Consider the following 24,962-nt stretch of genomic DNA (forward strand, 5'->3'; position numbering starts at 1 on the left):
AATCCTAGCATATGCTGAAAACATGTAATCATGTACTATACCTGTTTTTGATTAACCGTTTGAATGTTTCCATTGTCTTCATCCTTTATTTTTAGTATATTATTCATAAATAAAAATTATTTTTTTCCCGAAACTCTTAAAAACTCAAGTTTCTATGGATTTCGGAAAACCTGATTTTTGTAGAATTATAGAATCATATATTAAAAATAAAGTTTTTGAAGACTAAGGCTACGTACAAACTGTCTATACAAAATGGTATACTACATGATTTTATACTTCCAGTATGTGTTAGGACTGCATTTTAAGTTCATAAAAAAAACATTAAATAAGTTTTGTTTGGAAGGGGGAAAAAAATTTTGTAAACAATTAGATATGGTAATAATTTGAATTTATTTAAAATTATAAGCAAAAACACGAGATATTACAAGAAAAATAATTTAGGACACAAGCACGTTAACTTGGTAATCAGTGCCTTGATGCCTGTTGCTACTTGTTTACAGGGGTACAGAAGGCTTAATAGTGAATTTCTGTAATGTTGAATCTGCTCCTCATGCACTAGTGTACCTACCACAAGAACCCTTTGACTTTGTGAAATTGCTGTTAAACATTACTAACAGCTATTTCAGTTAAAATTTAAAACAAAAATATGCTTTATACACAGCACAAACTTTAAAAGTAATTTAAGAAACACTAGTCTTGGCTGAGATTTGAAGGGAGAGTCATTGGTAAGAATCCCAAGACCTGATAGTTCATTTTTATGTTTAGATGTGCATTTTACGTGTGTTAAGGAGGTAGCAATAGTTAAGTACATACATTAATGCATACATACATAAATACATACATGCATGCATGCATACCCCCACACAATGAATTCTTGAATATCCACAGAAGTGTTGTTTTTATTGTAGTTTAATATGTATTTTTTGAAGAAATATTTTAAATTTTGAAATGTTTTCTTAAGTTTTAGCTACACCAATTTTTTTTTTTGGTGTAATTTCTAGTTGACTGTCTGGTATTTTAGCACGAGCCTCGGGAAACTGTTTTTGCAAGACTCGCTCGTTCGGAAGCAATTCAACCTCAGTTGTGATGATTGTAGAAAGCTGAGGCGGAGCGCGAGCGAGCGCAAGTCGCTCATTCTGGACCACCTGATGTCCGGGATAGGGCTCTCGTCCTCCCGTACCGACCTCAGAAGGTACTGCGTGTCGCTGCGTGTCTGTGCTGTTCCCTCCCGCTTTTTTTTTTCTTTGTCGCGACGGGACGAAGGGAACCCCACTCTCCCGGGAATCGTTGGAACGGACAAACTGTGTCGTGAAGCTGTGTGATCACACCGTGCACAATGTTGTGGGTTTTTTTTTGTCGTGACTGCCGTGCTGTCTGAATCACGTATTTCGCACCAATTTGTTTTTTTATCCTGCGTGAAGGTGTAGGGTGTGTTTACTCTGTGCTCTATGTATTTTGCAAAAAAAAAAAAATACTCCTGTTGTGTCAATACTTGTCAAAGGTTTTTTTTTAGTACCCAAATCTGTTTTTGTTTTGTTTTCGATCTGAAACTTTATTTCCAATCCACATTTTACTTTAATCTGTTGTTTTGTAACTTGTCTTGTCATGGTTCATACTCTCTTGTGCCATAAAAAATTAAGGACTTCATTGCCTACACTATCAAGAGGTATTAAAAATATAACATCAAAGAAACCCCCGAGAACCTATAAAAGAAATTAGATAGGTATTGCACAAAAAATAATATCCTTGGTTAGTTCAATTCTTACAAATAATGCCCCTAATGTCCATAATTATCTCTGGAACACTTCTCTAACCCAAGCAGAGTATCTAGTGAAATTTGAGGCCCTAACATTTTATTTAATCACACTTACTTTATAAGTTCAAAGTTGTACATATTAAAAAACACATTTTCAATTTAAATGTAAGATACAAAATATGAATAATGAATTCAGAGTGTTTTTATACATAAAATCTAATCGCATGTCCCGAAATTTGCCTAAGTTACTGCGCATCCACAAAGCATTGTTTGCTGCCAAGTTGGAAACAAAAGAACATTAAAATGCCTGCATTTATCTAATACTTGCATGCTATCAGTTTTTATTAAAGAGTTTTTAAAGATTCTTAGTGAAATGTGAAGAATTTTAAGGTCCATTATTCAATTAGTCAAATTAAGAACTTTTTAGTGATATTAAGGAGGCGTACGAACCCTGCTCATATTTTAAAGTTATCAAAATATTGGTGTTGCCATTTTCCTAAATGTGCACAAGGTGTTTATGAACACTCGACAACCACAAGAAGTTGTTTACTAACATTGGTGAGAAACATATGTGGTAGAAATATGTATGCCTAGACCACTGGCATATTACTTTTGAAAACTAAATCTGAGCCTAGTTACATGTTCACAGACTATACCTCATACTGCTACATGGCAGTATTCCCAGCTTGCTTTATTTTCTGCTTATGTGTGCCGTGCTGCTTGCAGTTTCTGAAAGATTATAATTCCCTGCTTCTAGAGTTTAATTAAACTCTGTCCATAATAATAATTTTGACCTTTTCAATTTAATTCTGTTTGCTCTTGCTTTGACCTTTAATTAATTACTGTATGCTTCTCATATTCTCTCCCTCTTCCATCTTTATATTTCTCATTCTTTCTCTTTTTCTCTTGCTCTCTCACTCTTTCATCTTTAATCTTTCTTGGTAGAAATCATTCACAAAATATACCATATATTAATTTATCTAATTCTGTTGGATATTCTTCCTCTTGTAGCTTGTAAGATAACCATTAATAGTTCACAATATTTTTTCTTCTTAATTTTCCTCTTATTTCTATTTAATGTGCAAATCCTATTTCCTAAACATGCAAAAAAAAAAATTTGATCAATGAAACCATATTCTTTGAAGAAAAATCACTGTTGGTATGTAGCAAAAAATCGTGTTATTCATACAGAAGCATCTTGCTAATTATTTTATGCTGTATGATAAGATTTTTTTATACATTGATACAAATTTATAATGAACCAATTTATTTTATTAAGTTTTATTTACGTTTGCTTTGGGGATGAGTGAAAATGGTCTTGGTTAAATAAGGTACTGTAATGTGTTTTGTTAAGTGTTGGTTTATTTTTGTTTTTATGTTTGACATAAATTTGTTTTCCCGTTGTTTTGTGTTTAGTTATAAGTAGCGAAAGTTATGTTGTATGTGCTTTTTTTTTTCTTCCTTTGCGGACAGGGTAATCATTGGTGGATTCAGGCCATCCTAACCCTCCTGATTTAAAATTGCACTGGATAAGAAAATGTTTTCTGTGAAACAGTTTCCGAACATGCCCTATACCTTGCACGTTCCACAAGCTTTCTCGATCCACTCCTCAGAGCCATCAGTTCCTTAATGAGAGTTTTTCATTAATGATAATCTTTACCATTTTCCTTAGTATATAATGAAGTCACAGAAACAATCAAAACTCAACTTTGTTTCAAATTGCTATTTCCCCCCTGTAAACTTTTTTAAAAGTATTGTTGATACAAAGGAATTCCTGAACTAACTTTACATTTGAACATAATTTTTTTCCCATAGAACCATACTTAACGTTTACTCTAAATAGTGGAGTATTAAATATGTTTAGTTACTTAATAAATTAATTTACATTAAAGGAAAAAATTGATTTACTTGATAACTTACAAAATAATAATTTTTAACCATGTAATGTAATCTGCTACCTGTAAAGTAATTTTTAATATATATTATTTTTATATCATAAATAATGATGGTAGCCATGAGAGGGGTCAGTTTTCAGTTGTTCATAGTGCAACCCTCCTGATAGAAGGACACGTAGGCATTTGCCATCCCCCAGAGAGGTGACCAAGAATGAAGCCCCGATCTAGAGCAGCGATATAATGTTTGTTGAAGAACCATGAGTTTCCTGAACTTAACCAGTGAAAAACTCCAATTTCGGCCATGTTTCTGTGAAAACAAATTCTAGTTTGACATTGTCGGGAAGCAAATCTGCATCATTGTGCTAGTGTAGTGGGCAAGCGGTTCACAACTGTTTTGTCTCTTCATATTTTCAAACACATATATGCCTATAGAAATTGTTATAAGAAAGTGTCTGCAAGGAAACATTTATTAATTTTTGTTTAAAATTTTTTTTCTAATTTCAGTGATGTGGACTTGGATCCGCAGGGACTTTCCTACAACACAAATTCGGGGAGCTCATCAAATTCAAGTTTATCAACCAGGTAAGTTTTGGTTTGTAAATACACTTTTTTTTTTTTTGTATTTTTAATGTTTTACAAATATTAAAAAAAATTTAAATGTTGCTATTCAGACCTCCGGCCGAAATTGGGTCTAGATTGCACATACATAAACACTTGAAAAAGGTTGTTTGCTGAAATAATGTCTCTATGACAACCATTCCAATAAAAATTACATAAAATGGTATGTTCAAACAACTTATCTAAAGCATACTCTGGAAAGAATACCACTCACATACTTGGGTTATGAGCTTTGATTATGAATTGTTTGTATTAGATTATAGTACTAGCTGAAGCGATAACCAGCCTTTTTACGTTCAGTGCTCCTTGGGGGGGAAAAGGCAACAAAATCCAAGTACTGTATTTGTAGCATTATGTAAAATGGACAGTATGTTTCTAATATAAAATATGTTTGATCATCCTAAATATTGCTTTAATTTTTCTTTCTTTCATACATAGCATAAAAATTACGCTGAAAAATTTAAGGAAATATATTTCAAAAGCATCCTACATTGCAGTTAAAAAAATTAACTTTGTTTGGAGAGTCACTTTCAGTACTATTTCTGTTTAAACTAATTACCATTACAGTCCATTTCTTGAGGTATTTTAGGACATAATTTAAACCTCCACTTAAGTTTTATCATGCATCAACCAAATAAAAATCATGCAACCAATTGCAAACACTGTTTCCAAAATAAATTTATGCTAACATAAAACATTGTTTCTTCATGGCCGTGATGTTGGGAGCGTTAATTTCAAATTGTAAATAAGGATAACAGGGTTGGCCGATTTAATCACAATGGTTTTAACCACGATAAACTGTGATTTAAATCAAGAGGTTTTTTAAAAAAAAAGTATGTGGTAAAAGTATGTATTTTTTTTTTTTGCATTTGGCTACACATTTTTTGAATCTCTAGGGCTCTAGGGGGAAAAGGGGGGGGGGGGGCAACTGCACCCCCTACCCCCTCCTCCCCGGTGACGCCCTTGCCTAGAACCAAAATAACTAGTGTATTTTAAAAAAGGCATAGTTTAAACAAAAAAAAAACTAGTTTGATTGGTTTTAAAAAAAAAATGTTTTTTCGCCTGAACCCTGGAGTAGGATACTAGTGGCTGACTGAAATGCTTGAGCTGAGCGGTTGTCGTCGCTGATGCCGCAGGAGCCTGGACAGCCCGAGCAACTCCCTGGAGATGGTGAGCGCGCCGCGGACGCACGAGGCGGTCACCGTGACCTTGACCCCCAGCAGCGGCGGCCACTACGACAGCGACCTGGAGGCGGAGCCCGACCCTCCCGACTGGGTGCCCAAAGGCGTGGACCTCAAGAGCCTCAGCGACCGGGAGAAGAAGAGGCAAGACATCATCAACGGTAATACTGTGCTCCCGGCGTGGCCTGCCTGCGCGTGTGTAGCCTGTCGTAGCTCTTATTTAAATATTTCATTTGAAGCTTCACGTTTTGTTGTAAAGCTTTAAAACATTAAAAGCATAAGATTTGCTCTTGAAATTATTTAAGTTTTTTCGTGTATGTTTTGCTCGATGGCAGACACTGGTAGGAAGAACACAGAGAGTCACACTCCTCGTTGTGCAGGCGTTCGTGAAGCGACACTTCAGTACTGCATTTTTAAGTTAAAAAAAAAATTTTGTTTCGTCAAATTAAGATGTACACAATTTTTAGTATTATTTTATTTCTGTGACAGCTTATTTATCACATACCTGATATAAAAGAAAATAAATGTTGGTAAAACTCCTCTGTGACACAACTCGCCCTGCTGATGACCACTCCTGATGGACAGCCCGCTAGAAACACGCATTCAGACTGTCACCCAGTTACACATTTCATAGGCTTCACAGTACTGCCAGGTATTACGGATTATTACTGATTTAGACGTCCAGTTACGTAACGTTAACGTATTAATAACGAAAACAGATACTTAAGGACGTCTCAGAATCGGTGTTTCTTACAATAAATATCAGTCATGTAGCTCTTTGTAAATCCTGAAACTTATTTTAATTTTTTAATTGCTGAAAGGTTTCAATACCTCAGTAATTTCGAAATTACTTAGTGGATCTATCATCATGTTACTGTATAGTGCGTGTATCTGTCATAAACTCTTCGTAGTGAAAGTTTGAATGTTGGATTGTATGCGTAGGTGTGCGTGGAAGTTGGCATCTCTGGCTTGATGGTATTTAGGATGTTACTGGTAGAGCCAAGATTTTATGGTGTTATAAAAAAGCAAGTTTCGTATTTTAAAATAGTGGATTTTTGTCTTTATTGTCATTAAAATTTTAAACACATGTAATAAGTACATGTCAAGCATAATTACATTGATCAACTGCTTCAACAGTTCATGATCAGATGTGTGCATTAAACAATACTACTACATATATTTATGAAAGCTAAACAAAAATCTGCAACTAAAACACTCAGTAATCAAAAAATATATATATACAGTAGAACCTCGCATATCCGACCTTCCCACAACCGACTCCTCCCGATATCCGACCTAGTGTCCGACTGTCGGTGATTCACACGCGCTTCCGGTTGGTGAGCCTGTTAGGCTTGAAGGAGTGATTCATCTACGATATGCTTTGTTTTCGTATCAAAAACTGTCAGTTCAGCCGTGAATCTTGATGTGTAATGTGCTCTGACTATAATCTTGTACAGTTCTGTGTTTGTTAACGTCAATACTGTTTGTGTTTTTCCCCATTATTTATTCACGACTACAGAATTTAAAGTGTGCAATACGTAGTGCTTTACGTGTGTGACAATGGCAACTCAAAAACGTAAACGTGTTTGTGTTTCTCTGCAACAAAAACTTGAGATTTTACAACGATTGGACCATGGAGAGTCTGTTATTAAATTAGCTTCTGAGTTGGGTGTAGGGGTGACTACGATAAAAGATTGGAAAGAAACCCGTAAAGATCTGGAAACGTACTCAACAACAGTTGAGACAGAAGATGCCTTAAAAAGTAGAAAAATGTTGAAAAAACCAAAACTTGAACTTGTCGATGAAGCATTATGGGTTTGGTTTTGTCAGGAAAGACGCAAGAGAATACCATTGTCAGGCCCCATCGTAAAGGAAAAAGCCATAAAATTGCATGAAAAGCTGGGAGGTGATCTAGAAAAATTTAGCGCTAGCGAAGGGTGGGTACATAAATGGAAGTTGCGTCATGGCATACGACATCTTATTATTGCGGGGGGAAAACTCTCAGCTGATGATAATGCTGCTACAGAATTTGTAGCAACATTTGAGAAGTTGGTCACAGAACAGAAACTTGTACCCGAACAAGTGTACAATGTAGATGAAACAGGCCTAAATTACAAAATGCTTCCAAAAACCACTCTAGCTGCTAAAAATGAACCTGTGTTAGGAACAAAGATGGCTAAAGACAGGCTCACAATTGCAACTTGTAGCAATGCCACGGGAAGCCACAAAATGCCGCTGTTCGTCATAGGAAAATCTAAGAAACCAAGAGCATTCAACAATCTAAACATGGCAACACTTCCAGTTTTCTATCGGAATCAATCATCTGCTTGGATGGATGGCAATTTATTTAAGGAGTGGTTTTTTGGCGAATTTGTCCCCGCAGTAAAAAAAACATTTAAAGTCTAAAAACTTACCTGCTCGTGCTGTTTTGCTGTTAGATAACGCTCCTAGTCACCCCTCTGAATGTGAATTAAATAAAGGAAACATCAAGGCTTTATTTTTACCGCCCCATGTTACACCTTTAATACAACCTATGGATCAGGGCGTCATCGAGTTGTTAAAGAGAAGATACAGAAGAAAATATGTCGGCTCTCTGCTGGACAAAACAGAAGAAGGAGGTAACCTTTTTGAGGCGATGAAAAGTTTCAACATAAAAGACGCAATCTACACCGTTGCTGCAGCCTGGGACGAAATTAATCAAACTACCCTTCAGAAGGCTTGGAAAAAGATTTGGCCATCATTGAAACAAGAAGAACCTGAGACAGAAGCACAAGTTGAGACAGACAACACAGAAGTATTACAAAATTTACAAGTGTTTCAGCATGATCTCCAGATGAATGATGTAGAAGAGTGGTTTGTTGAAGCTGATGTTTCGGAAGACACTAATGAAGAACTAAATGACGACGAAATTATCGCTGTTGTGCAGAACAAAGCCGTGGAAGAAGATATCGACTCGAATGAAGACGAAACCACCGGTGACAACGTAGTGAGTCATTCTGCTGCTAAGGACGCCTTCGAAGTTGCGCTGAAATACATTGAGCAACATCCAAATGCAAACCCAATGGACGTATTGTGGGCAAAAAAGTGGAGAGACACTTCTGCAAAGTCAAGATTGACAAAATTAAAACAAAAGTCCATTACTTAATTCTTTAAATAAGGTATGCTTAGATTTTATTGATCTCATTTAATTTAAAAACAGTAAATGTTTGAAATATATACAGCAACATTTTTATAAGTACATACTTTACAATAAAGTTGTATTACAGTACGATATAGCTGTTTTTCTATCTGAGAAAGTCGTTTTTTTTGCTCCTCCCGATATCCGACCTTTTGGCCGTTCCGACCATGGCCTGGTCCCGTCATGGTCGGATATGCGAGGTTCTACTGTATTTGCAATGTTTCTCTATAGGTCTTTACCCATGACAGTATGGTGACACCTAGAGACCGCTTTTATTTACCTTACTTTAAAAAACCATAGAAACTAAATCATATTTTTTACTCCGTACAGTTGTTGTTTTATCTTAATATATATAAATCCAGTGTCCTGATGTTTGTTTCCAGTGAACTCTTCACCAAGTCAACTGATTTCGATGAAAATTGGCATTTATGTGTAATTTTTTTCCAACTTGAGAGATAGGATAGTTTTTATTTCGATTAATGGTCTTAAATAATTTATAATTAATAATAAATAATAAATAACAGATCGCCATGGGTAAACAAAAAATCATAGGTCATAAAACATACAAACAGTAATTGTGTGACATTTCTCTATGTCCAACACACTGTCATATGGCGCTATCCAGTTTGCTTTAACTTGTAGGCAATAAAGCTCCGTGTGTTTAAGCCCGGGCAAGCCGGGTACATCAGCTAGTTCATCATATATAATCTTGCCTATAGTTATTGGGTACTTTGTTGTTTTAGTTTCAGCATCCAAGTGAACTGTTGAATATTTGAAGAACTGTTTGTTTTTGAAAGATTTGTGCAATGGGAGTGCATGACTTGATGTAAGCTTTTGGACATACGCCATTGCTAGAGACCCAGAAAATTCGCTGGTTCAACGACCTCCAGGATAGACTCCAATATCCTCTACACAATCGGGCAAATGCCAACTGTTCATTGGCTGCGGACTTGTGAGTCGTCTCGAGACTGGGTGGCCTGTGATTCGACACTTCTATGAGTGAGGGTCTCTGATTGGCCCTCAGTCCTCCAAATTAACAGCGAACCAATGACAGAAGCAGCACTAAGGTATAATTATTTTATAATTTTAGCATAACACGAAATGAACCCGCGAATTTTCCGGCTCTCTAGCCATTACTAAGCACTTTTTCTGTAGAAGAAAACTAAAAAAAAAAAAAAAAAATACCCAAAAGACAAAAGAACAATTAATTTTTTTTTTTTGTCTTTTGGGTATTTTTTTAGTTTTCTTCTACAGAAAATAGTGCTTAGCGATGGCGTATGTCCGAAAGCTTACATCAAGTGGAGAACTGTGTGACGGGAGGTGATGTGGACCGGACGCGTGTGTGCAGAGCTGTTCCACTCGGAGCGGTCGCACGTCCGCAACCTGAAGGTGCTGGAACAGGTGTTCTACCGGCCGATGGAGGAGAGCCAGGCGCTGCCGGCCGACCACTTGCAGCTGCTCTTCTCCAACCTGGACCAGATGCTGGACATCCACAGCCAGTTCAACAACCTCATGAAGAGCAAGAAGAAGGAGGGCCCCATCGTGGGGGACGTCGCGGACCTGCTCCTCACCATGGTGCGTGCCCCTCTCGCCTCGCGCTTTCCCCCATTGGTGATTCCCTGCCAAGCTGGAACAATTTCAGAGTTACACATTACGGTTGTCTGTAAAGTCAGTTTACGGACAATAGTTTTCAACGTGACGACGTCATATAACAAAACATTGACGGAAATGATTGCACACTTTTACGAATAAAATTGAATCATTTTTATTTTAATAATCACAAGAATAAATAATTGAAATTATACCTACTAGTGATCAGATTTTTTAAAATGCAAAGAATAATTAACCTTTATTGCCGAAATTGTTGTTGTAATGAGCAATGAAAACCACGTTAACTTTTCACTTCACTTTTATTAACAGTCGACGAAACAGTTCACGTGTAGATGACTTGTAATTAATTTTAAAAACTGGCGTTTAGCTGTAAAGTTTAAATATAGTTATGAACAAGTTTTCATATAAATAATTTGTAATCAAATATCTATCATCAGTTATATGAATCACCATAATTTTTTAGTCAATTGTAAAATAACCTATTATTACTGCACTCGCCGACAGCGTAATGGAACACAGCGTAACGGAACACTTTTTTGTGCGTGCAGTAGCTTTTTTTATACAAACAAAAACCAAATAAATCAAACTTTTTGTCTTTCTTTACTACCTAATGTCTCGCATAACATTTATTTTGAAAGTGGGATAATAAACACACAGTATTATTTTTTTGATGTAATACGGTGCACAGGGATTAACCAAAGTGGAAGTCGATACACAGCATTAAAACATAAATACAAGACAAAACACGAAATGCAGCAAAATTCACCTGAATGACTTAATTTTACCAATTAAAGTGTAAAATTCAATTTGTAATGTTCTGTTTAGGCATTTAAAATGAGAAAATTTTAACAATGATGTACTATGTATGAACATTTTTTTTTTCTTAGTAAACTGTGTTTAAAAAATACCATTTTGGAAAAGTTTGAAGTAAAAGAAAATGTATTCTTAACTAACAGTTAAGTAAAAAAAAGCATTCACTATCCAATACATCACAAAAAAAAAAGCATTAGGGAATTGTGTTACTAACATTTCAAACATTGCATACTGATTTCTTTATTAGTATTATAGTATTGTAATAGTAAGACTGTAACAAAAGGTTAACTCAAGTTTTAAACTGTGTCAACCCAAAAAGAAATTCTAACCACACAATCAGTTTAGCTTTAATAACAGGGAATCTTGTTTTCAAACATAAAATTTTGAGTAGTTTTATGTGGTTATGCACAATATCGCTATACTAGTGATATATGTACAGCATTCTTAAAAAGAAAAAAAAAATGATAACAATGAAATCTTGACTCTTAACCTTTTTCCTTCTTTTCAAAAGATAGATAGAATCTTGGAGGCATTGCAAACCTATTCCTTAGGCAGCAGTTCCCAATTTTTATTTGTCCTGGGTACCATATTTTCGACTTCTCCGTTGGTGGAACCCCAGCTACTTAAAAGTAATTGTGCCTGCTTTATATGACCTTCATTCTGACTCACGGAACCCCAGGGTTCCGCGGAACACCTTTTGGGAACCGCTGCCTTAAGGGCCCTGTCTACCTGGGCACACACATGCTGTGCAGAGCTTCAGGGAAAAACCACGCAATTTCAAATCTACTTGAGATATCTGAGTGGGGTCTGTTCACTAAAAGCATTTAAGAATTCATGAGGGCCGAAAAGTACTTTTGTTCCAGATTGGTGGATCAAGTTTAACGAAACTGCCTTTTTGTAAAAAAAAAAAAAAAATCCTCTTGTTTTTAAAAAATGAAATTGGACCAAAAAATAAAATCATAAGATCTTGTCTCTTCTATAATCTGGATTAGCCGTTGGTACCAAGTGTGCCAGATGGAAACCTTTCTTACTGTGCATCCAAAAATATTAATATGTTTGTGTCTGTGAGGACTTCCTGTATCCGTCAGGAATATTGCAACCACTGCTCTGATGTTTTAACATGAAACATCAGTAGGGCCAGGCATTTTTCGGGAAAAGATCTGAACATCTATTAGACTGCAACAAGGTATACCCGCACCAGCGGTTTCTTCCTTGTGATCGGCGGACGTCTGCGAGGGAAGTCGTTGCCTTATTTGACCGAGCCACTTAGGACAGGTTTACTCCCGCACTGAATCACCGTGATTGGTGTTGTTACAATCGCAGAGCTGCCAACCTCAAATCACACCCATCAGTAATGGCAATTAGGTATATGAAAAAAGTACGCGTAAATCATGCACGATAAATTTTTCCTGGGGCATTATAACACACTCACAAGATAAAACAACGACAATAATATGCAAAAGAAAAAGAAAAATATGAATACAATGCAAATTAATACATAAAAAAATCTATTTGAACAATACAATCATCTGAATATGTAAGAAATATTAATAATTTTACTGGATATTTTGAATCTTCAATTCAATGTATTCAAAGTTAAACTTTAAAACAACTGTCTTTTTATTTGCTTCTTTTATCCTGGTTCGATAAGAAATGTCATGTAAACAAACAAGACAAACACAAGGACTTGTAAACAATAACTGCGTTCGTTACTTTCGTTTCTTCAGATGTAGCGAAAAAACGAAAATATAGATTTATTGCTAGTCACGGCTTTAAAATGTTCTGCATGTTTCTTTGATTCAATATGCCGTCTACAGTCATCCCTTTCACCATGTGCAATCGAAAAGTCACACGCGCATACATTACAAAACCGTGGCGTTCCAAACATTTGAAAACGACAATCATGGCCATTCTTTTGAATATTTAAGTGGAAAGTTCTGAAGTCTTGCGTGTTTTTTCCCACAGATGCACATTATTCTGTCACACGCTTCATTTCTACAACCGGCACTGAAGAACACAACACTATCGAAAAAAATAAAAAAATTTTCACGTCTGTAGACACGACAAAAACCGGACAAAAACACTATGATGAAAAAAATGGCTTTCAAGAAATAAATTAATACAACACAGGTTAGCCAAAGTACCGTACAAAAATTATCGTGATGTAAGTAGCCTTCAAACGATAAGTCCGAGGATATGTACTAGTTGTATCGTACAACGGACGTAATACCATCCCATTATTATTTGAAAACACGAGAATTAATTTACTTATTTCGACAGTACATCGTACATGCGCACACTTACTAGTTCCGTTATTTGAGCAACCAACCGAAGTATTCAAACAGCGTTCACGAAACACGCACAGCAGAAACGTAAATTTTTCCGTTACCATGCAGCACAAAGCCTCGTTTCCGTAATAAACTAGCGATGTTCCGTAATTCCGTAATTCGGGGTTAAAATCCGTAATAATTACGGAAAATCCGTAATGGTTGGCAGCTCTGCAATCGACGTGTACCTGGGAGAAACTCGCCCAATCACGAAACACAAGACGATGCTACAGTGTTCTAACTTTCATCTAGTCTCAAAATCTTTTCGAGAAATCTGCAAGCCCCTAAACATCAGTATTAAAGTAGTGTTTCATGATAAGGTAGTGTTTTGTAGTGTTAATTTAGTGTTTCGTAGTATTAAAGTAGTATTTCGTAGTGTTAAAGTATTGTTTCATAATTTTAAAGTAGTATTTCGTGACTGTAATGTTCACAGTTTGATGGGCCGGAAGGTGAAGAATTCCAAGAGGCCGCAGCCACTTTCTGCGCACGGCAGCAGATTGCGCTGGAGCTCCTGAAGGAAAGGCGGAGAAAAGATGCGAAGCTCAACAACTTCCTCAACGAAGCAGAGGGAAACCCGTTGTGCAGGCGGCTTCAGTTAAAAGACATTATACCTACAGGCATGCAGAGGTTAGGAATAGTTTAAATTCAATTTAATAAAGTTATTTGAATTGTCTTTGTAATTCGTTGCTGCTGCTTTAGTTACAAATGTGTTCTAATGAATGTGTCAGTTCTTATTATTGAAAAAAAAAATTTAAGATTATATTTTAATCTTATTTGTTTAATAAAAATGTCTTCAAATGTAATAAAAGTGTGACAGTCTGACTGCATAGAAATTATGATAAAATATAAAGGGTTTTGAAATTTAAAAAAAGTTAATTCTACATACATACAAGTTAACTTTTTTAAGAATTAAAAAAAAAAAAACGTTAAATTTTGATTGCTCTTGGCAACAATAGAATTTTTATTATTCACAGTTACAAAGCTTATAATAATTAGTGTTTCCACGTCACAAATTGGAGTTATTTGCTACATTATTAAATCATTTAATATATTGTAGTTTTCCAAAAATAAATATTTTCACCTTTCTTGCAGTATTTTAAGCCTTATGCATGCTAATTTTTTTTTAGTCTGAAAAGATTACATTGTTAATTACTTTATTTTTTTTGTGTAAAACTTAATTTTAAGTTGTTTTTTTTTATTTGTTTTAGTAAATACCTGAAATATATAATATAACATATGTATATCACTTGTGACACAGATTTTAGCACTATTGTTATATAATACTATATGTCATCGTAACTAAAGAATTATGAGTTTAAATACTTTCAAAATCTAGAAGTATGTCTGAAAAGTATTGTTAATTCATAAATTTGTACATATATAAACTAAAAAAAATTCAATGAACTACACACACTTGTTTCACAATTCAAAAGGTTTTTTTTTTAAACTTGGTGCTATTTACCAAACCAATTGCAGTTTCAAATACTAGATTTATGACTACCATTACTGAAGTCTTGTAACTGCTGGTCTACATGTTTCCAGTGAATTCACATTCTGGAAAGTCAGGAAAGTCACGGAATTCATTTTAAATCCTGGAACAGTTGTGGGAACTCGTGAGTAGTAGTAATTTGAGGAAAAATTATCTTGTCCAGTCAGCCACCACCAAGATTTTGAAAGGTTTTTTTTTTAAATATTGTGTTTGGTGCTAGCAATAACACTATAAAATGTTGTCAGCAAGGTTTTCTGTTAAATTTTAAAATAAAGAAGTAGAGAGAACACTATGCCAGTTATGGGGATGGTGAAAGCTGGATTTTCTTCATTACATTCTGAAATTCCAAAGAGGTTAATTATTTTTAAAAAAAAATAGTCAGGGAAGCTAAAAAAAAATTATCAGAGAAATTTTATTAAGAATTTGTGTGAAAATCCTGGCTAACTTAAAAAATTAACTTTCATTGATACAATCATAATTCTGTATAAAGGTGATAAATACTAGTGATTACATATGTACTCAACAGAGTAATAAATCTGTTTCGCAATCTTTTTCCAGAAACATTTATCAGAAAAGTTTGTAAATATGATTAAAGAATTTGTGAAATTTTGTTTCATAAGTTTAGGCAAACGTTTTTAGTGAATTGGACATATATTTATAATTATTGGACTATTTATAGTGTATCAGATTATTTTTGAATCAGGTTATAGTGTATCAGAAAATTATATTTTAAAGCAGGAAGTTTGTTCAATATAAAAATAAGACTTGTTTTAATGCTTCATAAAGCTAAATTTTCGAAAATAAATTGGTGACTATGCTTACACTTAAAAGCCCAAAAAGTTCCCCTTATTTTAAAGTCCTTAAATGATTCAGACTCTATGATTGTTATTAGTTTATTCATTATTTGATTGGAGCAAGAGGGAATGAAAATGAGATAAAGTACAGAAAAAGCATGTACATTATTGACACAGGGGAGCACAGGAGGAAAAGTTCCTGAGTAAGAAATTGAGAATGTATGAGAAAAGAGAAAAATGTGTGGCACAAAGAGAGAGAAGGATAAAAATTGATTACTAAAGAGAGAAAGTGTGTATGAAAAAAGAGAAAAAGTTTGTGGAAAAGATTGCATTTGAAAGAGAGAGAAAAATGTGTTACGATGAAAATGTTTTTGTGAAAGAGAAAAATTTATTGTGGAAAATAAATTGTTTCGAAAGAAAGAAAAGGTGTTTTTAAAAGAGAAAAAAATAGTGTGGGAAAAACAGGGGCTTAAAAGAAGCACAAAAGCACAAAAAAGAGTGTGAGAAAGAATATGAATAGAAAGAAAGTATGTTAAAGAAAGATAAAGAGAGCACCAGAAAAACTACAAGAAAAATTAGGCAAGAAGTGTGAGAGAATATGTACCACTGTGGTTTTTTATATATGTAAAAAAAAGCTCACAATTTTATCCTGTAATGAGATTTTACTGTCAGTGAAGGTTGTGAATAGTATTATGTTATAATTTTTTTTAATTTACTGCATTATTGTGAAATACTGTAGTTCTGTATTTTTTCTATGTCCTAAATGTAGCAATATTTAATAGGCTAACAAATAATTTTAATAATGATTTATTTTATACCTTTCTGCTGCAATTTCAGTAAAAATTTGTTGTGTTTGTAGTAATTGTGTATATATATATAAACATACACCAATATACATGTATATATAGTTTTATTGCATAATAGTCGTACTCTCATATGTAATCGTCGTACCAGGACATTGAAAAACGTGGTGTTCCACCTAGCATGTTAACAAAGTACCTTCTGTCTCTACCCTTCCTTGCACGTTAACAAATTACCCACTTTGCTCCCCCGACAGGTTAACGAAATACCCATTGGTTCCTTCGGCAGGTTAATAACAAAGTACCTGTTCCCCGACAGTTTAATGAACTGTCCATCTTTCCCGGCAGGTTAACGAAGTACCCGCTGTTCCCTCCTTCCCCGGCAGGTTCACAAAGTACCCGCTGTTTCTCCCCCGGCAGGTTAAAGAAGTTCCCCTTTATTTCTTTCCCCCCTCCCCCCCCCCCTCGGCAGGTTAACGAAGTACCCGCTGTTCCCTTCCCCCCCGGGACAGGTCAAAGAAGTACTCGCTGTTCCCCCTTCCCCGGCAGGTTAACGAAGTACCCGCTCTTCCCCCCCCCCCCCCCCTCTTCCTACCCCCTTGGCAGGTTAACGAAGAACCTGCTGTTCCCTCCTTCCCCGGCAGGTTCACAAAGTACCCGCTCTTTCTCCCCCGGCAGGTTAACCAAGTACCCGCTCTCTCCCCCGGCAGGTTAACGAAGTACCCGCTCCTGTTCGAGAACCTGGCGAAGCACACGGAGAAGGACACGGAGGAGTACGCGGGCGTGCTGCGCGCGCTGGAGCGCAGCAAGGTGATCCTCAACAACGTGAACCAGGCCAAGCGCGAGGCCGAGGACCACCAGCGGCTCTCCGACATCCAGAGGCGGCTCGACAAGTCCGGCTTTGAGAAGGTGGACCACCCCATGGCGGCGGAGTTCAAGGTACGGCTGCTGTTCCCTCGAAACCACGCACTGGATCTGGGGGAAAATATTTCATGATAATAGCTTTAATCTGCAATAAATCTGAAATGTTACTCAAAACACAATATTATCTTTGAAAGATTTGTGCAATGGTAGTGCATGACTTGATGTAAGTTTTTGGACATACACCATTGCTAAGAACTTTTTCTGTTAAAGAAAAACTAAAAAATAAATAAAAATAAAGAAATAAATAAATAAAAATTAACATACCCATTAAAGACAAAAACACAAAAAAACACCAAATTAAGCCAAAAAAATTGCTTTTTAGTTTTTCTTCAACAGAAAAAGTTCTTAGCAATGTTGTAGGTCCAAAAACTTACATCAAGTCAAAACACAATGTAAACTAAATTTAGAGTTTTAACTTCAAATAACAAAATATATATTTGAAATGCAAATTTTTTTTAATAATTTTTATATCAATTTTATTATTAAAAAAATCACTATACTTCCCATTTTATTATTTAGTGTACAGTGAAATTCCGTTACAACGTACTTCAGAATAACGTATCTTTCAGTTCAACACGTATGATTTTAAATTCCCGCTCAAAACACCAATGTAAACAATGTAAAAATATTTCACTTTAACGTTAAAAACGTATCCTACCTTTCAATACAACGACCATTCTTTTCCAGTTATCAGCAAAATTTTACATGATAGTTACTGATTTTGCGCAGGGGCTCTTTAATATAAATGTACATTACGATTAATTTTTTATCACTTTCAAGAATCGTTAACAAGTATAAAACGTAAACAAACATTGTATCAACGATTCATAGAATCATAGTACAGTATAACGCGCCTTTCGTCCTCCTCCATGGATCACACACTTAGTGCACGAGACGATCTAAACAATCGATTACTAGGGCCTGGAAAAATTAGCATCTATTTATTACATAATAAGCATTTATGATGTTGAAAATTAGCATCTATTTTCCAGAAATTAGCATCTATTTTTGAGAAATTTGCATAAGATATTAAAGTTACATAACAATACAAGAAGTTGTAATAGTGTTTATACCCATTATGACGAATTTTAACACAAACCAAAATCATTAAACGGTATTTGTAAACAAACGTTTGACCACTAGTAATTTCAGATGGAAACAAACTGACGATTCGAGTTGACCAACTTCAGTACGCTAAACGTGCACCACAAAATGTATGATTTGTCCCTATGTAAAATATTGATCAGAAAAAAAATTTGAAGACTAAAGTGATTATCAACGAATGTAAAAAACCGCGTACTAAAATATTTGTAGTAGTTTTCAGCATTTAAAATATTTTCATTTTTATCTTTGCAAGTTCACTACGATCCCGTCAACGACCTAGATATTTTCTAGGTTGTTGGTTTCCGTGATGCGCTTCCCGGGAAATTTTGTTTTGTTAGGTTAGATACTCTTCATGAACAGGCAACACACGATGCAATGGCGAACGTAGGCGAACGTGATGTGATCTAACAAAACAAAATAACTGCGTCGATAAATAGTGTGAACATTCTTTTCTAAACAACATTCAACGGTATCTTGAGTAAATCGTAAAGAATAAATTTACAAAATTACTTATTCTATACTATCATGCGTGATATTTGGTTAAGGAATGTTTTATAAATAAAGGTTAGGATTCGGATTTTATTCCTTCAACAAGCCTTGTCAGAAGCTATTGTTTACGGTAATTGTGTTATGGTGGCTATTTTCAAAAAAAATACTTTGAGGAATGTGTGTTCAAGCCATTTTGTTGCATTCTATAGTGGTTTTTCGCCCGATAATGGCAATTTTACCGCGATTTCGCAAATATAGCATTTATAACAACAATTAGTAAAAAATCGCATCTAACCTCAAAATTCGCAAAAAAATCGCATCTATCGCAAATTGCGAATTTTTCCGGCCCCTATCGATTACTGTCTCACCCCTCTTCAAGACAATTGTTTTTAGCTGCGCCATCTTTTGGTTATTTATAGAGCACGTTTTAAAAGTTTCAATTACCGCAGATACAAACGTTAAACAAAAATTATATTTTCAATTATATACAAAATGGAAAATCCAATAATGTTAATTTATGCAGGTTAAGTTTTGAACATTTGGTGTCACAACATGGCCGACACGCTTTGTTTTGCCACGAAGGTCTGAATGTGTCCTGCCACAGCCATGCTCTCGACGCACGCTACTACTGCAGAGCTATGGTTATGTATGGATGAGAGGTTTGTTTACGTTTGACGTGGCACGAGGAAAACAATATTGTTGATTTAATTTGTTAATCAGGATGGATGGCCAAAAAGTTTAAAAGAAACGCAAGCAGTTTACTTTGAAGGAAAATGTGGAAATTTTAAAAGAAGTTGAGAAAGGCAGGAAAAATGAAGATGTGGCATGGTCGTTTGGTTTGGTTCCCACTACACTGTCAACAATAATAAAAGATCGCGAATAAATTATTAAACTGTATGAACAGTCATCTTTATCTGCTGGTCGCAAGAGACTTCGCCTAGGAGATGAGGAGGGAATTCTATCCCAATAAATGTACATATCTGCAAAATAGTTTAACCCATTTGTTATTTTGTATATGTAGGCCTAGAATTTAGGCTACTGTATTAAGTTCAGTAATTTTTTTTTAATTTCTTGTTGTTTTTCAAATAGTATTTGCTTCCAAGCTGATGTAACATTTGATCCCCTACTACTTTATTTTTAAAAATTCAAAAATACTATGTTTTAAAGGTAACTTTCTCAGAATAAAGTACTAAGTATAAAAGTTGAGGCTTTATTGATGTACTTTATAACGAGATTCTACTGTATGTAGTAACACATTTATACTATACTTATATATATCCTAGTACCTACCAACTAGTTTTCACAATTTCTTTCATTTTCTTATTTTATTTTTTTCTAATTAAATGTAACCAGATAATTGTACTGAAAAAATTTTGAATTTTTATATTAATCTTGTTTTACTAAACTTCTGTATAGTTGTACAAGCATTTGTTTCCAAGTGTCAAGGCAGGCTCATTTTCATTTTCACATATATAGTTACATACTAGGGATGGGGCGACCGAATCCAATATCCGCCGAATCCGCCGAATCCTAGGGATTCGAAGGTTCGGCGGGTCTGAAATAGGATTCGTCAAAGGATTCGGTTTTTTACTATTTACGGGAAAAAAATACAGTAAAACTCGCTTACGAGGTCCCGCGTGGTAGGTTTTTCCGTATAAAGCGTTTAAATTGCCCGAGGTCTCATCATTTACGCCATTAAATGTGTGATATAATGTCCGTTAAAAATTTTTCTGAAACTTCCTGTCTCAAATAATGGCCCACGTAAATATGAAGAAAAGACAAATGAACAACATACGAAGAAATATGGATGATGTACCATAACTACAGTACAAACCCAATAGTTATTTTAAGATAATTACCATAAAAAGAACTAAAGATTCTTTGTAGAATACCATAATTACTACAGAAGCATGATAGCTACCATATTTGCACTATAGTTACCGTAACAACTGAGATGTATATTTACTGTGATAGTAATGTATTATTTATTTATGACATATTAAATTAAAGAACATTGTTGGAAAAAAAAAAAGGATGTTAAACTTTGATATGTACGGTTGGCACATGTTGCTAAGAAATAATGCGATCTGAAAGAATGCAGTACTACTACGAAAAGTGAAAATGGTACTCGTGGATTTTTAGGTTATGGCAGTCTCTTTCGTTTTTCAGTAATATCGGCCGAAAATTAACGAGCGTACTGTATCGGAAGTCGGCAGAAATGCCGATTCAACTAAATATTGGCAAAATCGGCTTCTTCAATACAGCTCTACATTTAATGACATGAGTAAACATATTTCAGACTTCAGGATATTGAAAAAGACTTTAATTTCCATGTAGGTTTATTGTGTGTATGTTTTTTTGCAAGTGTAAATTGAATGAAGTAAAATGCTTTTATTTTTATTACTTTCAATTGATTAAACTTTAATGACCAGTTACAGATATTTATAACACTAATTTTGAGGTTAAGCAATTTTACTAAAGCATTCCAGCCAAGCAGGTTGCCAGCGAGAGACGCTTCTCTTTTGCTGGAAACACTATCTCCAATCGTAGAGCTAATTTAACTCCTGAACGTGCAGAACAAATTATTGTTCTGCATGATAGATTAAAGAACAGAAGTTAATACTCTGTGACAATCTCTCAGAATTATTGTGCTGAAAAGTGTAAATGTTGAAACAACATGATTTTTGGTGATAAGTTTGTTGAAGCTCAATAAGGACTCCAGAAAAATTGACTAAGATGAAATTTTTCCAAAGATATGTTACATTTACACAAACATATACTTGGTTATGTTAGTTGGATGATATCAGTTACTAATTAAACAATGGAAACAGGTAAGATTCAATGGAAAAAAAATGTTATTTTTTTTATGGCAGTGCAAAATGTAAACACACTCTGTAAATAGTTACCCAAAATTAATAAGCCCACTTCATTTTAATACTTTATTCAAACATTATACTAAGTTTAAGATAAAAATAATTTCCCAAAAGTGTAACTGTACACAAAAGCTCAAGCTAGGCTCGAAGTAAAATTCTTAGGCTCGCAGACCTCTAGCTTATTTATAGAAAAAATCCTAACCGCTAATCTGTACTAAAACTGAAATTTCTGAAGAAAAAATTTTTGTCTTTATATGCACTTATACCAGAAATGTACCAAACTACATGTGATAAAGTCAAGGGACTTTTAGTGCAAGCAGAATACATCTCACTTACATTAGATATGTGGACATCATCTATTAAAAGATTCGGGTTTGGGTTCGAGATTCGGCAATTCCAGTCAAGGATTTGAGTTAGGATTCGGATTCGAGGAAATCAGGATTTGCCCCATCCCTATTACATACCGTATTTTTTTCACATGATCGTCCACATTTTATACTATAATCAAGTTGGAAAAGTAGGGGTGCGGCGTTTAAGCGGAAAAATAAATTTTGTTAGGTAAAGTTATTCATAAAAATAAAACTCATTCATGGAAAGTACGTTTATTTAAAAATTGAAGTATTCAAGAGCACGCCAAACAATTTAAATTAATAAGTCTCGCAACAAAAACCTTTGTTCAACTTTAAATAGAAAAACAAAATCTGTGACCCGAATGCGAGCCTGAACTAACGCATAACTATCGTCGTAGTACACACCACGAAAGAGTGCGGGCCATCAGATATAGTTAACTCGGCACTCGACAGAGAGTGCGCGTTGCATGCAATCAGCGAGATATCGATATTCGACTATGTGTGAGCACACTATATGGGAAGCAACATAATCAAACAAGAATGATGCCAACTAGCGCTGGCTACATTTTATAAACGGTACACCACGGCGACGCAGACAAACAGATAAAGGTTACGACGTTTTAAAAGTCTTAAGAAAATTTACAGATCATACCACTTCGTGTTTCCATTAATTAAATAAGTAAGTGGTAATGTCTGAATAAATATTAGATTTCTGCTTTAAAATACATTGTTTTATATGGAAAAAAATACCTACACAAAGCACTTGGAATCTAATCACAAGACCAGAAACATCATGCAACGTTTACGCGTGAGATTTTTTGACGCCCTCAAATATAGGTGCGATGGTTATGCTATAAAACAGGGTAGTGTTTTTGATAGACCACCTTTACCAATTACAAGGGCCATGCATATTTCGCGAAAAGATTCTGAGGGGTTCGTTTTAAATAGTACAACAATGTAACATCTTTGTTTCGTGATTGGGTGGATTTATTTTCCGGTACATTGTCAGTTGTTAACAACCCCAATGACAGTAGCTCAGTGCGGAAGCAAACACATCATGACTGGCTGCGTCAGATAAGGCAAAGACTTCTCCCGCAGACTGCCGGCGATCACAAGGAAGAAACCGCTGGTGCGGGTATACCTTGCTGCAGTCCAGTATGGGTTCAGATTGTTTGTGTGACTCAAATGCCTGCCCCTGCATATTGCTGAAACAGCTTTCTATCATTTCACATTATTCCAAAATAACTTTTCAACATTGAAAAATAAATAAAAAGGTTTTTTTTTTTAATTATTTTGACATTTTTTACCTTTTATAGATAGTTCACCATATGAACCTTACTTGAAATTCTAGGTTGAAAATTGTGATTAAAACATGCAATAATGTATTGCAAACATGCAATCATCACGGGTATCAACCCAGTTAAAATACTTTGAGTAGTTGCGATTTCTGTTTTACCTCGCTCGAAAGTCGGCGTCCCCGGTGTGACGGCTTGCAGAACCTGGACATCACGAAGCACCGGCTGATACACGAGGGCCTGCTGTCGTGGCGCATCACGAACCGGCAGAAGTGCGTCGACCTGCACGTCCTGCTGCTCGACGACGTGATCCTGCTGCTGCAGAAGCAGGACGAGAAGTTCGTGCTCAAGTTCTACAGCACGTACTCGCCGAGCGGCGGTCCCACCCTCTCGCCCGTCATCAAGGTGTCCACCGTGCTCGTCAGGCCCAACGCCGCCGGTGAGTCCGGCACCTTCCCCTCGGGTTCGCCGAACAGTGAGGGAAACCTGGAGGGACTTCAAATAGAAAAAACAAAATCTGCGACCCGAACGCGGGCCTGGACTAACGCATAAATATCGTCGTGGTACACACCGCGAAAATGTAGTTAACCACCATCAAATGTAGTTAACTCGGCACTTGAGGACTTGTCCTGGAAGTCGAAAAAAATTAACAGAACTGAAGGAGTTGCCACATAAAATTGAGGAAACTTGAAGGGACTTGCCCTAAAAGTTACAAAAAAATAAACAGACCCGAAGGGAGTAGTCAAATAAAATTGAGGAAACTGAAGGGACTTGTCCTAAAAGTTACAAAAAAAATTAACATACCTGAAGCAGGGTGGCCAGCCAACCGGGAAATCGGGAAATACGGGAAATAGCCAGGATTTCAAAAAAAAACCAGGAATACCTGGAATCAACCAGGAATTTTTATTAGAACCGGGAATTTTTTTTATGAAGTAACGATCACAATAACATACGGCTGTTAAATGAGCACGTTCACCACCCGTCGAAGCACGACAGTGTGCTCGTGTGCTATATTTTGTGAAAGTTAATTTGTTCATATTGCATTTAAAAACTTTTGTAGTACGTAAGAAACCGTTAACAATTCAGACTTCCATACTTATTATGTTTCTGTATTCAAAAGCAACAGCATTTTGGCTGAAAATGTTGTTGTAGGATGGTAGTAATTTCTCGCACGGCATGTTGGTAGCACTAGTTTTGTATGTATATTTGTTTTTACTTTGCACTCATGTTGCGTCACGGTATCACGGATACTTTTCTCGAGTTTTTTTTAAAAGTTTAGTTGTGCGGGACGTTGTTTTGAATCTTTTAATCTAACATGTAATTGGCGCAGACTATCAAAATGTCAACGAGTTCGGTCACCACATACAATGACAAATGTACGGAAGAGTTTGAATGGGTGGAGAAAGATCCAAAGTGCGGGACGAACGCTATTTGCAATTTCTGTAATGTTAAAATCTATATCGGT

The 24,962-nt window shown here is 35.5% G+C and overlaps 1 protein-coding gene across 3 annotated transcripts in view; it reads left to right on the forward strand.

Moving 5' to 3' along the window:
* Window positions 1–24,962, forward strand: part of LOC134539148 (rho guanine nucleotide exchange factor 11-like) — a 517,952-nt gene that overhangs the window by 376,855 nt on the left and 116,135 nt on the right. For all 3 annotated transcript variants that reach the window (XM_063380904.1, XM_063380905.1, XM_063380906.1), the window contains 6 exons: window positions 4,156–4,233; window positions 5,406–5,611; window positions 9,977–10,203; window positions 13,813–14,006; window positions 17,173–17,401; window positions 23,699–23,936. In XM_063380904.1, coding sequence (XP_063236974.1) covers window positions 4,156–4,233; window positions 5,406–5,611; window positions 9,977–10,203; window positions 13,813–14,006; window positions 17,173–17,401; window positions 23,699–23,936 — 1,172 coding nt within the window. The remainder of the gene's footprint in view (window positions 1–4,155; window positions 4,234–5,405; window positions 5,612–9,976; window positions 10,204–13,812; window positions 14,007–17,172; window positions 17,402–23,698; window positions 23,937–24,962) is intronic.

This window comes from Bacillus rossius, chromosome 14 (genome assembly GCF_032445375.1).
Source record: "Bacillus rossius redtenbacheri isolate Brsri chromosome 14, Brsri_v3, whole genome shotgun sequence".
In the NCBI taxonomy this organism is placed as follows: domain Eukaryota; kingdom Metazoa; phylum Arthropoda; class Insecta; order Phasmatodea; family Bacillidae; genus Bacillus; species Bacillus rossius.